Source organism: Salvelinus alpinus, chromosome 17 (genome assembly GCF_045679555.1).
Source record: "Salvelinus alpinus chromosome 17, SLU_Salpinus.1, whole genome shotgun sequence".
Lineage (NCBI taxonomy): Eukaryota > Metazoa > Chordata > Actinopteri > Salmoniformes > Salmonidae > Salvelinus > Salvelinus alpinus.
The window spans coordinates 44,201,003-44,217,872 of NC_092102.1; the positions used below are offsets into that span (position 1 = coordinate 44,201,003).

The window sequence follows — 16,870 nt, forward strand, 5'->3', positions numbered from 1 at the left end:
ACTCCTGTTCCCAAGTGCAAATTTTGCCTACATTTAGTGTATCAAGAAATGGTTAAACCACTTCACCTGACCTTTACCAAACATGACCTTTCTGGTCCTCCATTCTATTCATTGTCACCTCTCCTTCAGCAGCTTTTGTCTTGTTGAAGTAAACTTCGACAATGACCTTTTTGCCTCCGTGGATTGAGGTTAACCTTGCCTGCCCATTCCCAAAAGCATTATTTGGCGATTGGCTGTGTACTCTATTTGGCACGGGTACAGTTAAGACTTAAAGCTTAGGCCTATGCATTAACAGCAGATAGATATAAATTGCACAAGAATTATACATTTATGGAATTTAAGGTATTGTTTTCTCTTTATTCAACCCGCTCGTCCCCCCCTCATCCACCCACCACCCTCATCCACCCATCCCCATCCACCCCTCATCCACCCTTCATCCGCCCACCCCGCATCCACCCACCCTTCATCCACCCACCCACCCTTCATCCACCCACCCTTCATCCACCCGCTCCTCATCCATCCACCCACCCACCCTTCATCCACCCACCGTCCATCCACCCACCCCGCATCCGCCCACCCTTCATCCGCCCACCGTCCATCCGCCCACCGTCCATCCGCCCACCCTTCATCCGCCCACCCCGCATCCACCCACCCTTCATCCACCCACCCACCCTTCATCCACCCACCCCTCATCCACCCACGCCTCATCCACCCTTCATCCACCCTTCATCCACCCGCCCCTCATCCACCCACCCACCCACCCTTCATCCACCCACCCTCATCCACCCACCCTTCATCCACCCACCCTCATCCACCCACCCTTCATCCACCCACCCTCATCCACCCACCCTTCATCCACCCGCTCCTCATCCATCCACCCACCCACCCTTCATCCACCCACCGTCCATCCACCCACCCCGCATCCGCCCACCCTTCATCCGCCCACCGTCCATCCGCCCACCCTTCATCCGCCCACCCCGCATCCACCCACCCTTCATCCACCCACCCACCCTTCATCCACCCACCCCTCATCCACCCACGCCTCATCCACCCACCCTTCATCCAACCCACATCCACACAATATCTAATAACCCTAAACCCGTCAGCCCCATGGATATAACCGAGGGGACTGCAGGTTGAGTCAACCCGTGCATCACTACAATAGGAGGCCATTTTGAAATACATAAAAGCTTCCTTCAGTCCACATTTCGATCTGTAAAACTCTAATGAAGGGCGGAAATGCGCTCTTACGTTTGACAATAGCCTAAAGCCCTTTTACCAACTTCCCGTCTCCTCCAAGAGATACATGTAACAACAGCCGGAGCACACCGGACACAAAAATATTATACAAATTGAACAATGTTGCTTACTTCCAACGGCACAAATAGCATTTTGCTGTTCATGGTTCACTATGTTTAGGTGTACTGGTGCTCCCAGATTAAAGCACCAGGTCGCACAGATAAATATTTAGGATAATATGCAGCCAAAATAGTCACATTTTAGACCAAAGTATATGGGTTATTCTCACTCAGGCTACAATCCCTTATGGCCGTCGATGAGGTATGAGTTCCGCACCAATTTATTAACACTTAGGTCCAACCTTTACAAAAGTTTAAATGGGGTTCTAAAATGTGTGTAACCACCAGATAAATACAATATATACGTTTTATGATATATGATCGGCAAAGTGCTGCATTACAAATCTGCTTTGTTGCATGTACTTAAAATAGCTTAATCAAATCCATTCAATCAGTGATCAATAACCCCACTGTTTATTCCTTGTGAAGCTAAACTGCAAGTGCAATGACTGTACACTATTCCACTGAAATCACATGTATTCATAGTCCTCATGTAGGCCTAGAAAAGAAACGTGAAAACACACTAAACTGATTTAGTATTGGATTGATTAAGGTTGTAAACTGTGCCCAGAAATACAAATATTACATTACCAATGAGGTCATCGGGTCTGTTAGAGGGGTTTGTACAATATCTCATTCAATGGTGTGTCAAGACGTACACTGAGTATACAAAACATTAAGGACACCTGCTCTTTCCATGTCAGACTGACCAGGTGAATCCAGGTGAAAGCTATGATCCCTTATGGATGTCACCTGTTAAATCCACTTCAATCAGTGTAGATGAAGGGGAGGAGAGAAGTAAAAATATATATATTTTTAAGCCTTGAGACATGGATTGTGTATGTGTGCTATTCAGAGGGTGAATGGACAAGACAAAAGATTTAAGTGCCTTTGAATCCAGAATGAACGGTTGGGTTTTTCAACTGTTTCCTGTGTGTATCAAGAATGGTCCACCACCCAAAGAAGAATATTAGGTATGTGTTCCTAAGGTTTGGTATACTCAGTGTATGTTTCACAAGTAAATCAACAACTAATGTCACTTAATAGACAAATTAAGAACATCACTTGGCTCTGCCATCAAGTACAACATGTGAAACATAATGGTGGTGATACCTTGGGTGAGGCCTGCTCTCTACTGGTCACGCTAACACACTGCACTACTCTGACTGACACCGTCAACATACAGAAAACAGACTAGGCATATCGCCTTTTTCCCACCGAACTGTTTGTACGGCTAAGAGTCCCGCCTCATGTTTAAGACCTGTAGAGCCCATGTCTGCTTGTTATTTATCTGGAACAACATTGGAAAAAGAAGCATGGGGATTAGTCCAACTTTATGGTGCCTAATACAGTCATTGATTGGTTGGCTACAGTTCACAGTTGACCTTACAGACGTTGACACACACTGCTTTCTTTCCTCAAGGACTCCCACTGACAACGGCTGACAGATAGTGTGGAACTACTTTGTTTGTGGTAAAAAGCATGAGCTGACACACACCACAAACATTTAGTGGAGGTGCTGACTAACGGAGAGTAAACTGTAGAAAAAGAAAGTCACACACTATACATGCTCCCGTCCCAACTATTTAATGGGTAAACCTAACCAACGTTATTTAATGGGTAAACCTAACCAACGTTATTTAATGGGTAAACCTAACCAACGTTATTTAATGGGTAAACCTAACCAACGTTATTTAATGGGTAAACCTAACCAACGTTATTTAATGGGTAAACCTAACCAACGTTATTTAATGGGTAAACCTAACCAACGTTATTTAATGGGTAAACCTAACCAACGTTATTTAATGGGTAAACCTAACCAACGTTATTTAATGGGTAAACCTAACCAACGTTATTTAATGGGTAAACCTAACCAACGTTATTTAATGGGTAAACCTAACCAACGTTATTTAATGGGTAAACCTAACCAACGTTATTTAATGGGTAAACCTAACCAACGTTATTTAATGGGTAAACCTAACCAACGTTATTTAATAGGTAAACCTAACCAACGTTATTTAATGGGTAAACCTAACCAACGTTATTTAATAGGTAAACCTAATAATCATGACCAGAGGATAGGTGATGATGACGCTTCATTTTGTCTGTATTGTGGAAAAGCAGGTCAGAGTGGAGATTGAGATACCAGTCACCGGGAAGTGCCACAGCTTGGTTAATTTGATCATCTGAGTTATCTGGGCTGACTTGGGGGCATACCACATTGAAGTTTACATTTAAAAAGGTTACGGTTAGGTAAGGGTTATGAGCGGTCTGGGCTGAATTGGTGACCTTCTGGGCTGACTTGGTGATCTTGCCAGTAGGTCTGTGATATCCGGAATCCTTGGGACGTCGCTACCCCCTTCTCCTGAGGGGGATAGGCTTTGTCGTGCCCTCTTCACGACTGTCTTAGTGTGTTTGAACCATGATAGTTTGTTGGTGATGTGGACACCAAGGAACTTGAAGCTCTCAACCTGTTCCACTACAGCCCCGTCGATGAGAATGGGGGAATGCTCTGTCCTCATTTTCCTGTTGTCCACAATCATCTCCTTTATCTTGTTCACATTGAGGGAGAGGTTGTTGTCCTGGCACCACACGACCAGGTCTCTGACCTTCTCCCTATAGCCTGTCTCACTGTTGTCGGTGATCAGGCCTACCACTGTTGTGTCATCGGCAAACTTGATGATGGTGTTGGAGTCGTGCCTGGCCATGCAGTCATGAGTGAACAGGGAGTACAGGAGGGGACTGAGCACGCACCCCTGAGGGGCCCCCGTGTTGAGGATCAGCGTGGCGGATGTGTTGTTACCTACCCTCACTACCTGGGGGCGTCCCGTCAGGAAGTCCAGGATCCAGTTGCAGAAGGAGGTGTTCAGTCCCAGGGTCCTGAGCTTAGTGATGAGCTTGGAGGGCACTATGGTGTTGAACGCTGAGCTGTAGTCAATGAACAGCATTCTCACATAGGTGTTCCTTTTGTCCAGGTGGGAAAGGGCCGTGTGGAGTGCAATAGAGATTGCATCATCTGTGGATCTGTTGAGGCGGTATGCGAATTAGAGTGGGTCTAGGTTTTCTGGGATAATGGTGTTGATGTGAGCCATGACCAGCCTTTCAAAGCACTTCATGGCTACAGACGTGAGTGCTAGGGGTCGGTAGTCATTTAGGCAGGTTACATTAGTGTTCTTGGGAAAATCAAATCAAAGTTGATTTGTCACGTGCACTGAATACAACAGGTGTAGACCTTACAGTGAAATGCTTACTTACAGGCCCTAACCAACAATGCAATTTTTAAGTAAAAAATAGGTATTAGGTGAACATTAGATAAGTAAAGAAATAAAAACAACAGTAAAAAGACAGTGAAAAATATGTCAGTGAATACACTTGCCAGTTGGTCAGCGCATGCTCGGAGTACACGTCCTGGTAATCCGTCTGGCCCTGCAGCCTTGTGAATGTTGACCTGTTTAAAGGTCTTACTCACATCGGCTACGGACAGTGTGATCACACAGTCTTCCGGAACAGCTGTTGCTTTCATGCAGGCACACACAGTGAAACAGTGTTTCATAATGGTGTTTAACATCTCACAAGGATTCTATTGGCTCCTCATTCTTAGTATTTAATGTTGTTTAACATCTCACAAGGATTCTATTGGCTCCTCATTCTTAGTATTTAATGTTGTTTAACATCTCACAACGATTCTATTGGCTCCTCATTCTTAGTATTTAATGTTGTTTCAGTATTCTGCTCATCTTGCATGAGTTCTCTGATACTAAGCAGGCCTGTTGAAACGTAACCATGGAAAAGGCTGCCTGTACCTGGGTACCACTCACCAACAATACTCCCTCACTCTGCCATTCTGGGCCCAGCACACATGGGAGGCCAGGGCCTAGTGGTGTCACAGAGGATTTCACGCTTCAAAAACACATGCAATTATTTCCTCCATTGATTGCACACAGAACCTCTGACAAATATTCTCAATCAAAATCAGGGCCAGAGAAATCAACAAAGACTCTCCCTGGACTGTGTAATGGGTAAATAGTGCATCCATGTTACAAACCATCATCAGAGAGAGAGAGAGTTTCAGAAGAACCAGCTGTCTGTCCAAGGGGGGGGCTTTAGCTTAGTGACTTGTCTGTTTGTGTGTAACCAAAACAGCCACCCTTATGGAACTAGAGCAAGATGTGGAGGACGGCATGCCAGCTTCACACACAAAAGGGTGATTCTTACAAGTACGTCAGTCCCTGAGATTTGATTATAGCCAATGAATTGACCACACATGGGCCGCAGATGGACGTGAAGGAATCAGAGGCCAGCTAGCCAGGCAAGTCTTGAAGAGTGAGGTAAATATGATAACTATATCATAATAAATCCCATTCAGCAGACGCTTTTATCCAAACAGTCATCCGTGCACCTATTTTATATACGAGTGGTCCCACTATCCTGGTGTTTTAAGCGCCATGCTCAACCAACTGAGCTACAGGGGACCACTAGATGTCTGAGGACAGTGGGTGTTAGTTAGGGTTACCAGGTGTAAATACTCTCCCAGTGGAGGGTATTTGGAGAAGCTCTCCACCCACGTGGGCTTCCCAGGAACCATCTCTACAATGGCAGCGTCCCCAGACTTCATGGAATTGGGGTTGACTTCCAGCTTCTTCCCCGTGCGGGGGTCTATCTTCACTTTAAGCTTAGTAAACCTACAGGCGATGTGGGTGTCAGTGGCCGGGGAGTAGACTGCACTGATCTTACCAGGGTTGTTCAGGATAATCACCTGACACACACACACACACACACACACACACACACACACACACACACACACACACACACACACACACACACACACACACACACACACACACACACACACACACACACACACACACACACACACACACACACACACACACACACACACAGAGAGAGAGAGACAGAAAAGAGAGAGAGAGAGAGAAAATTAATATGTAAATGAAGAACCTCTACCAGGCTTGAGTACAGTATCTGTCTGAGATGTCCAGAGGGATGACCTTTGACCCTGACCTGAGCTGTGAACCCAGCTTGGGTCCTGAGGACACCACTCTCCACTTGACCCCACTGGTGGCATTCCAATTCCTGGGAAACAAAAGAGAGACTTCTAGTCATCACTCTCTTCTGAAGTAATAAGGCAATGTGTTACATCACGTATTAGTTCTCTGTGCTGTTGATGTTGTTTGTGAGAATATTACTCGTTTAGTGTTAGAGTAGTAACCCTACCTCTTATCTTGTAGACGTCCTGCGTGGGCAAGTGAGGGGTTTGTCTGTAGGCCGTCGGTATCCAGAGCCTCTAGCAGACTCACCCCGTTGACATGGTGCTCCCGTCTGTCCAGCTTCCAGCCTTTGAACCAAGGGCATCTGGACAGAGTAACAACATGGACATCTGGGTGCTGAATTTGTGCGTCAGTTGATTGAGCAACAGGTAAATGCCTTTTATATGGACATGAGGACCTCTGGTGGAGAGTTGAGGAACTACACATCGTGGCACTAAAGCTTTGAGAAAGAACACATCTATTTTGAATGCTAAACAATGTGATGTTATTCAGGCCAAAAGAAGATACTCACGTTGGGGGAGGGCTCCAGCATGTTGTCCCCATGCCAACAGGAGATTGAAGGGCACAGCGTTGGGGTTGTAACCGATCTTCACCATGTAGGCTCTGACCACCATCACCATCTCATCATAGCTCTTCTCACTGTAGGCCATCTTGTTGACCCCTACAATGAGTTACTGGACCACCAGGGTGTAGGCCATCTTGTTGACCCCTACAATGAGTTACTGGACCACCAGGGTGTAGGCCTTCTTGTTGACCCCTACAATGAGTTACTGGACCCCCAAGGTGTAGGCCATCTTGTTGACCCCTACAATGAGTTACTGGACCCCCAGGGTGTAGTCCATCTTGTTGACCCCTACAATGAGTTACTGGACCCCCAGGGTGTAGGCCATCTTGTTGACCCCTACAATGAGTTACTGGACCCCCAGTGTGTAGGCCATCTTATTGACCCCTACAATGAGTTACTGGACCCCCAGGGTTTAGGCCATCTTGTTGACCCCTACAATGAGTTACTGGACCCCCAGGGTGTAGGCCATCTTGTTGACCCTTACAATGAGTTACTGGACCCCCAGGGTGTAGGCCATCTTGTTGACCCCTACTATGAATTACTGGACCCCCAGGGTGTAGGCCATCTTGTTGACCCCTACAATGAGTTACTGGACCCCCAGGGTTTAGGCCATCTTGTTGACCCCTACAATGAGTTACTGGACCCCCAGGGTGTAGGCCATCTTGTTGACCCCTACAATGAATTACTGGACCCCCAGGGTGTAGGCCATCTTGTTGACCCCTACAATGAGTTACTGGACCCCAGGGTGTAGGCCAGGAGGGCATGCTCCCTCGTCTGACCGTTCTTGGAGATGCCTGCCTCAAACTCTCACTCCAGCTGCCACGATCAGCGTGACACCGTCCGCCTGCACAACACAACACAGCAGGAATGGGAACATTTTTGGACCGTTCATCAGTGGGAATACTGTGATGGTTTGCGTTGCTTGTTGTAATGGTTAACAATTAAGGTTTCGATGACGGGTTACGTTGAGGAATGGTAACATTTAGGTGAAGGTTTCATCCTCCTTACCTGAGACGTCCCTACTTACCTGAGACGTCCCTCCTTACCTGAGACGTCCATCCTTACCTGAGACGTCCCTACTTACCTGAGATGTCCCTACTTACCTGAGATGTCCCTACTTACCTGAGATGTCCCTACTTACCTGAGATGTCCCTACTTACCTGAGATGTCCCTACTTACCTGAGATGTCCCTACTTACCTGAGACGTCCCTCCTTACCTGAGATGTCCCTACTTACCTGAGACGTCCCTCCTTACCTGAGACGTCCCTACTTACCTGAGACGTCCCTACTTACCTGAGACGTACCTACTTACCTGAGATGTCCCTACTTACCTGAGATGTCCCTACTTACCTGAGACGTCCCTACTTACCTGAGATGTCCCTCCTTACCTGAGATGTCCCTACTTACCTGAGATGTCCCTACTTACCTGAGACGTCCCTCCTTACCTGAGACGTCCCTACTTACCTGAGACGTCCCTACTTACCTGGGAGGTCCCCGTGATCATGTTGTTGATGAAGTTTCTGTGCCCTGGGGCGTCAAATCAAATCAAGTTTATTTTATATAGTCCTTCGTACATCAGCTAATATCTCGAAGTGCTGTACAGAAACCCAGCCTAAAACCCCAAACAGCAAGCAATGCAGGTGTAGAAGCACGGTGGCTAGGATAAAATCCCTAGAAAGTCCAAAACCTAGGAAGAAACCTAGAGAGGAACCAGGCTATGAGGGGTGGCCAGTCCTCTTCTGGCTGTGCCGGGTGGAGATTATAACAGAACATGGCCAAGATGTTCAAAAATGACAAGCATGGTCAAATAATAATCAGGAATAAATGTCAGTTGGCTTTTCATAGCCGATCATTAAGAGTTGAAAACAGCAGGTCTGGGACAGGTAGGGGGCTCCATAACCGCAGACAGAACAGTTGAAACTGGAATAGCAGCATACTTAAATTCCACGCGTCCACGGGGATATATGTCTCTACGGTGATGCCCCGCTCCCTCTCTGTCTTCAGCTTGTCCAGCACCCATGCATACTTGAAGGAGCCTCTTCCCATCTAGTGCAGAGAGATAAGGTAAAGATACTGTATATTAACAGTTAGAATGAGAAACGCCTCAGTTATAATAGAGAAATTATTTATGACAGTCTATCTCCTGGCTACAGTTTATCCCCTGACTACAGTCTATTCCCTGACTACAGTATATCCCCTGGCTACAGTCTATCCCCTGGCTACAGTCTATCCCCTGACTACAGTCTATCCCCTGACTACAGTCTATCCCCTGGCTACAGTCTATCCCCTGGCTACAGTCTATCCCCTGGCTACAGTCTATCCCCTGACTACAGTATATCCCCTGGCTACAGTCTATCCCCTGACTACAGTATATCCCCTGGCTACAGTCTATCCCCTGGCTACAGTCTATCCCCTGACTACAGTCTATCCCCTGGCTACAGTCTATCCCCTGACTACAGTCTATCCCCTGGCTACAGTCTATCCCCTGACTACAGTCTATCCCCTGGCTACAGTTTATCCCCTGACTACAGTCTATCCCCTGACTACAGTCTATCCCCTGGCTACAGTCAATTCCCTGGCTACAGTCTATCCCCTGACTACAGTCTATTCCCTGGCTACAGTCTATCCCCTGACTACAGTCTATCCCCTGGCTACAGTCTATCCCCTGGCTACAGTTTATCCCCTGACTACAGTCTATCCCCTGACTACAGTCTATCCCCTGGCTACAGTCAATTCCCTGGCTACAGTCTATCCCCTGACTACAGTCTATCCCCTGACTACAGTCTATCCCCTGGCTACAGTCTATCCCCTGGCTACAGTCTATCCCCTGACTACAGTCTATCCCCTGACTACAGTCTATCCCCTGACTACAGTCTATCCCCTGACTACAGTCTATCCCCTGGCTACAGTCTATCCCCTGGCTACAGTTTATCCCCTGACTACAGTCTATCCCCTGACTACAGTCTATCCCCTGGCTACAGTCAATTCCCTGGCTACAGTCTATCCCCTGACTACAGTCTATCCCCTGACTACAGTCTATCCCCTGGCTACAGTCTATCCCCTGGCTACAGTCTATCCCCTGACTACAGTCTATCCCCTGGCTACAGTCTATCCCCTGGCTACAGTCTATCCCCTGACTACAGTCTATCCCCTGGCTACAGTCAATTCCCTGGCTACAGTCTATCCCCTGGCTACAGTCTATCCCCTGACTACAGTCTATCCCCTGGCTAGTCTATCCCCTGGCTACAGTCTATCCACTGGCTACAGTCTATCCCCTGACTACAGTCTATCCACTGGCTACAGTTTATTGCTACACTGAGCATATAAAATGTTACAAAATGTTTAATCAAGGTATAGGTTTATTCACTGAGATCTCACAAACTACTAGTAAAACAGCTTGTGTTTTTCAATACCGAAGTTACCACGTATCAATCAGGCTCTGAGATATTTTACGTAGCATTAAAACTGATGTTGGTGATAATGTCTTTCATATTCAATGGATAGCGCAGTGCTCCTAAACCTCATTTGGCTGTGCAGTAGGTCATATCAGGACGTTTTGAGGTGAAGAAATCATGCAAGATGGTAAACAGGCTCATGTGTCAGTGGCCTCAGATGATCTTAAGGCTGGAACTGTCATCAAAAGCAATTCTGTTTTTATTTTATAAAACATCATTGCACTATAACAGACATCATAATTTGCATGTTCTAGTCTTATTGGACGAAGACATTTGAGCATTTCAACTAGACATTCCAAATGTTATACTCATCTTTATGCAAATGAAAACACAAGAGAAGAGATGGCAGCTCTCAATACACCCCTGAACAGTGAGCCCTGAAAGGCAGGTATACCCATATTGTACAGCCTCTTACCTGTAGCAGAATGGGCTACGCTGCCCACTCGGTGTCGGCACCCCCTCCTCCTCCTTTGGGTGCAGTAGGATGGAGGGAAAGGCACAGCCTGCAGTGAGGCACTTGTCGGCAGCAGCTCAGTGTGTGAAGCAATTAGACGGGGAACCGGACAGCAAGAATGGAAAGAGGTGGGCTGCTCCCAGATATCATACTGGGAAGTAACTCAAAAACAGTGTTAGTAAAGTAATCCTTATCAGTCATAAGAGTTTAATTAATATCAACTAATTACACAGGTATGGTGCGCTGCAGTTAGAGCGCCATCAACTGGACTGACAAAGCTACTTAGAAGTTCTGCTGCAAGGTGATTGGGTATCAAAGATGCATGTGTCGCCAGAGAGTACATAGTCACTGACATATCACTCTGAGAGATACTGGCTTAATACAAACACAGACATGTTGCTTAGTAATTGTCTCCCGAGTAGGCACCGGGAAGTTCAGCCCAACGGGATTTTAATGAACAAATGCTGCAAATCATCACACTCCATTAGAATAGACGGTTTGTTGAATTAATGAACCAGTCACAAACTTCGTCAAAACTAATTTAATGGGACATAGGCCTTAAAAATGTTACATGTCCAATAAATAGACAATAAAAAAATAATCTCAAATGGATGGAGACTATAGCTACACGTGTTTATTATATTCCGAAAAGTCTGTCCTTGACATGGACAAAAAAATATTTTTAGCAATTATCAAAACATGCACATTCAATAATCCCCAAGGACAAAATACATGAGACTATGACTGTAGAAAAAAGGGGACAATGACCGACATCTTGCACAAATGGCAACTACATTTCATACAGATGAGGTACAATAACAATCTGGTTGGCAGTTACTGGAAGAGCTGGACGAGGTACGCTACGCTCTATGCATGTGTTTACAACCACTTGTAACAAATCAGAACACACATCAAAAAAATGACAATTAGCGCAAGCATCCAGCCGGTAACAGTGTATTGCTGTGATTTAGTAGTCCTGCGTTTCTCAAAGCCAAACAGGATAACGTCACAATAACACAAGCACTAGAACCATTACACTTATTCTGATGTCAGAGCCGATTCATTGATACGTGTCTGATTGAATTGTGTCAATATTACTAAACATGGCTGCTGGCCTCTCATCCAGAGCTGAGGACTGGAGGGAGGGGATTGTTCAAAAACCTCCGCTGCTGTGACAGTATATTGATAATCATGACCAATACGATTCAGTTTTGTCATCACATTGCTATGGCGGTGTTGTTTTCAGAGATTGTGTGCTACATCTTTCCAGACGTTCTGAGAACATAACATAAGTCTAAAATTGCAGCTTCTGTGGGGCTGAAAGTTCTTCATTTCGTCTCCTGGATACCTGTGCACAAATTCTGCATTGTCCAAATAGCTTCTCTATTGTCTGACTCAAACGCCACTCTCTCCCCCTCCCTCCCGTTTCCCTCCAGGCTTCACAGATGAGTCTCTCCAGTCCCAGGTCTCTCCCCCTTCCAGATTTCACAGATGAGTCTCTCCAGTCCCAGGTCTCTCCTCCTCCCCCTGGGGTCTCCTGCTCTCTGCAGTGGCTGATATCTTGAGGGCGCCTACTGGTGGCTTGGCCTACGTCCTTCTCCGCTTGGCTCCACCGGGGCTGGAGGGGTTGCTGCTGGAGTTGAGCACCTTCTCAGTGGCACGATTCCTCTTCCTCTTGTCTGCTGCCTCCTTCCCCGGGCCGCCCTCAGTGGAACCCTTCTCTCTGTCTCTCTCTCTCTCCTTGTCTTTGCTGACGACCCTCTCTGTCATCTTCACCGAGGAGTTGCTGCCTGAGAGAGAGGAGGAGAGAAATAAAAGATTGAGTTGTCAGGTAAAGGGAGAGGGGTTTTGGAAATGATTGAAGGTTCAAAAGATTCTGCATCACTCAGTCCAAATTCTGTAAGTTGACCTATGAAACCAAATGCTTTAGATCCTCTCTCAGAACAGTGGAGGAGGCAGTGACTGCTCTCTCAGATCAGTGAAGGAGGAGACAGTGACTGCTCTCTCAGATCAGGGAAGGAGGCGGCAGTGACTGCTCTCTCAGATCAGTGAAGGAGGAGACAGTGACTGCTCTCTCAGATCAGTGAAGGATGCGGCAGTGACTGCTCTCTCAGATCAGTGAAGGAGGAGACAGTGACTGCTCTCTCAGATCAGGGAAGGAGGCGGCAGTGACTGCTCTCTCAGATCAGGGAAGGAGGCGGCAGTGACTGCTCTCTCAGATCAGGGAAGGAGGCGGCAGTGACTGCTCTCTCAGATCAGTGAAGGAGGAGACAGTGACTGCTCTCTCAGATCAGGGAAGGAGGCGGCAGTGACTGCTCTCTCAGATCAGGGAAGGAGGCGGCAGTGACTGCTCTCTCAGATCAGGGAAGGAGGCGGCAGTGACTGCTCTCTCAGATCAGTGAAGGAGGAGACAGTGACTGCTCTCTCAGATCAGGGAAGGAGGCGGCAGTGACTGCTCTCTCAGATCAGTGAAGGAGGAGACAGTGACTGCTCTCTCAGATCAGGGAAGGAGGCGGCAGTGACTGCTCTCTCAGATCAGGGAAGGAGGCGGCAGTGACTGCTCTCTCAGATCAGTGAAGGAGGAGACAGTGACTGCTCTCTCAGATCAGTGAAGGAGGAGGCAGTGACTGCTCTCTCAGATCAGTGAAGGAGGCGGCAGTGACTGTTCTCTCAGATCAGTGAAGAAAACAGTAAGTGACTGCTGCTACAGTGACTGTGACTTTGTAGGGTATGATAGAGTCAAATTAAACCAGTTGTTATTCTAGTGTCCGGCGATAGGCTAGTGTTTGCTGTGTACATCCAATGGGAATATCATGTACCTTAGAGCAGAGTCACAGTGGAGGATACAGAGGACCAGAGCTGAGTTCAACAGACAAATGACATTCAAATAGTATAAAGAAAGGAATGGCAGAAGAGCGAAAAAGCCAGTTCAAGATCACCGCCCATTTGAAGCTTGCCATTATATCTTCTTTATATGTTTTAAGTCATAAAACTCCATCAAAACAATATAGAATTATAAATAAAAAAAATGGACATGCCATGCTTGAAAATGTTCTCAAACCTAAGTTAACAAGGAGAGAAAAAGAGAAACTGAAATAAAGACAGACGCACATTTTCTGTGCACTAGGCGGGCGGTCACTCTAAAGAACCTCTGGTTCTGATCTGTTCTATACCGAGGTCAAGCTGGAGTTTTGGAACAGAGCAAACGAGTTCTTCTGTCCATACCTCTCAAAATCCTGGCCAGCAGCCATACAGGGATTCAGACCTTTAAAACGAGCCAAGTGACCAGAGTTAGGGATTCCGCTTTGTGTGCCACAGAGGAGAAGATATGTACGGACGTAGTCCAAATAAGGCTCACATCAGATAGAAAGAGGAGGAGCACACGAGGTGAAATACAGCTAATGTAATTGAATGAGAGAGAGAACCTTCTTCATGCGTGGCTGGGGAGTCTCGTTCTTCTTTTAACTCGTCTTTCATGTCGTCCTCAGACACCAGTTTACCTGTTCAGGGCAGGAATAATAATAATAATATGCCTTTTTAGCAGTCTAACAGCGTCTTATAGTCATGTGTGCATACATTTTATGTACAGTCAGGTGGAAGAGAGATGTATACATTTGTATTTATTACGTTTATTTGAACAGGGACAATGTACAAAAAAAACGAATGTCTCAGTAAACTTGAGAAAAGATGCGTTGTACCAAGTTTAGCTAGCAGCTCATTTCCGTCCTCAAGCTAAATATGGATTTTCTAGTAGCTCAGCATTTTTGTAAGTATGGTGGATTCTGAAGAGAGAGGGTTTACCTTCTTTTACTTCTTGAATCATCTCCTCTGGAAGATTGAAGCTCTTCTCTGAGTTGGGAAATGGCAATATTTCTGACTCATGCTGCAGTGGACAGAATGTGTGACAGTATTCAGTGTTAAATTAGAGAGGAAAGACTGACTGAATCTATAACATTCCATTTCAAACGGCCAGAGAAAGATTAAAATGCTCTACTCACCAAGGCTAACATGTCATACATAGTTCCCAGGTGGTCCCAGATCACCTTTGATGACACTTGCCTCCCAATATTCTGACTGAATTTATCCCGGATGCAGATCATGTGAAAGTGGCGATTTACCCCTGCAGAGAAAATAAGTAAAACTACGTCTTCAAAAAGTGTGAGGGGAAAAAAGTAAAATACAAATAACATTTGTCAAAGACTCCAGTCACCCAACACTGTTCTCTCTGCTACCGCACAGCAAGCAGTACCAGAGCGCCAAGTCTAGGACCAAAAAGCTCCTTAACAGCTTCTACCCCCTAGCCATAAGCCTGCTGCACAATTAATCAAATGGCCACCTGGACTATTTACATTGACACCCCGAACCCCCTCCATTTGTTTTTACACTGCTGCTACTTGCTGTTTATTATCTATGCATAGTCACTTCACCCCTACCTACATGTACAATTACCTCAACTAGCCTGTACCCCCGCACACTGACTCTGTACTGTATATAGTCTCCACACTGACTGTACCAGTGCCCCTGTATATAGCCTCGTTATGTTATTGTGTTACTTTTTTTCTACTTTAGTTTATCTGGTAAATATTTTCTTAACTCTACTGAACTGCACTGTTGGTTAAGGGCTTGTAACTAAGCATTTCACGCTATTCGGCGCAAGTGATAAATACATTTTTATTTGATTTAGGATGACAATCTGACAACGGATAATGATGCTGCATTATTAGCGAACGTTATGTGCAATTTACAAAAGTATATTTACAAAAGTAAATATAGGGTAGCAAGCTAGCTAGCTGGTTTATTTATTATAATAATACACATCACGCTATTACCATGGATACTACTTCTATTAATGGTTATTTTTTATTTGACTATTATTGATTATTCTACCGCAATGTTGATGGAGTTAGCAAAGATTTCACTGCACCTTTTAAACCTGCAGTAGACTGTGTACGTGACTAATACAATTTGATACTACAGTAGTTAACAGCATGCAAAAAAATAAATAAAAGACATAACGTTACACTTGAATTTGTCACAAGAAGCTGCTTGTGTTAGAATTTCCAGATTTATGTCAGCTCAGTAACAAGCTAGCTAGCCACCTCCTTGAATACATTTGGCCAACACTTTAAGACAAAAACATGCAACGTTTAACAAGCTAAAATGGGGGTGGGTATAATTTGTGTAACGTTCCAACAAAGTAGCATGATAGTTAGCTAGGTGAATCAATCTGCCGAATAGGCATCAACTCACCACGTAGTTTATTCTTAATGTTTGTCCATAGGCTACCAGAGTGGGGACAGACATTTTTCGGAATAAACATGATGAGGGAAAACTTAATGAAATAGCCCATCCCGTACCCGGTGTCTTGTTTTGCCGCTATACAACTTTGTATGCATTGTTTGTTGGCAACCTTGTTGTTTACGAAGTTTTTGGAACAAATTCCTGTTGGAACGTTCCACAAATTATACCCACCCCTAAAATGGTCAAGAACTGTGGGAGTTCATTGATATGTGTAATTGTCTGACTATATATGAATAGCTGGCTAGCTAACTTGTTATGGGTGTCAGGCTTTCGTCCTCCGCGTCGGGTCTCCACTACAGCCCGGGGATTTTCAGGCCTACACGATTAAGACACTAGCTCGTTAGCTAGCTAGCCAACGTGATATTCTTACCTACGGGTTTGTGACCTAGCATTGCATGGAACAGGCACACCTCGACTTCTTGACTCCATACGACCGAGTCTTCGATGGTACTGATGCCCGACTCTGCTTGTTTACCGTCAGCTGGAACAAGCTCGGCTTCGCCCATGCTGTTGTCCTTCTCCAATAACAAAACACTGCAATCAAAGATTTTAACAACTGACCCAAATGAACACAAGAAACACCACAGCAGCCTGTCTTCTTCTTCGATTACGTTAATGGCGGTGGGAATTCAATATGTTGCATTACCGCCCCCTACTGAATTATA

At 45.7% G+C, this 16,870-nt stretch overlaps 2 protein-coding genes and 1 pseudogene across 2 annotated transcripts; 1 reads left to right on the top strand and 2 right to left on the bottom strand.

The window, feature by feature from the left end:
* Positions 1-330: 330 nt before the first annotated feature.
* On the top strand, positions 331-1,140 carry LOC139541882 (uncharacterized). The gene has a single exon (XM_071346766.1). The coding sequence runs from the start codon at positions 331-333 to the stop codon at positions 1,138-1,140; it is 810 nt and encodes a 269-aa protein (XP_071202867.1).
* A 4,049-nt stretch (positions 1,141-5,189) lies between these two features.
* Positions 5,190-9,041, bottom strand: LOC139541883 (elongation factor 1-alpha 2-like; annotated as a pseudogene).
* Positions 9,042-11,430: 2,389 nt separating this feature from the next.
* LOC139543019 (MRG/MORF4L-binding protein-like) lies at positions 11,431-16,870 on the bottom strand. The gene is made up of 5 exons (XM_071349113.1): positions 16,576-16,870; positions 14,903-15,024; positions 14,706-14,787; positions 14,330-14,404; positions 11,431-12,694 (listed from the first exon to the last, which is right to left on the bottom strand). The coding sequence occupies exons 1-5, from the start codon at positions 16,709-16,711 to the stop codon at positions 12,492-12,494; spliced, it is 618 nt and encodes a 205-aa protein (XP_071205214.1). The 5' UTR covers positions 16,712-16,870; the 3' UTR covers positions 11,431-12,491.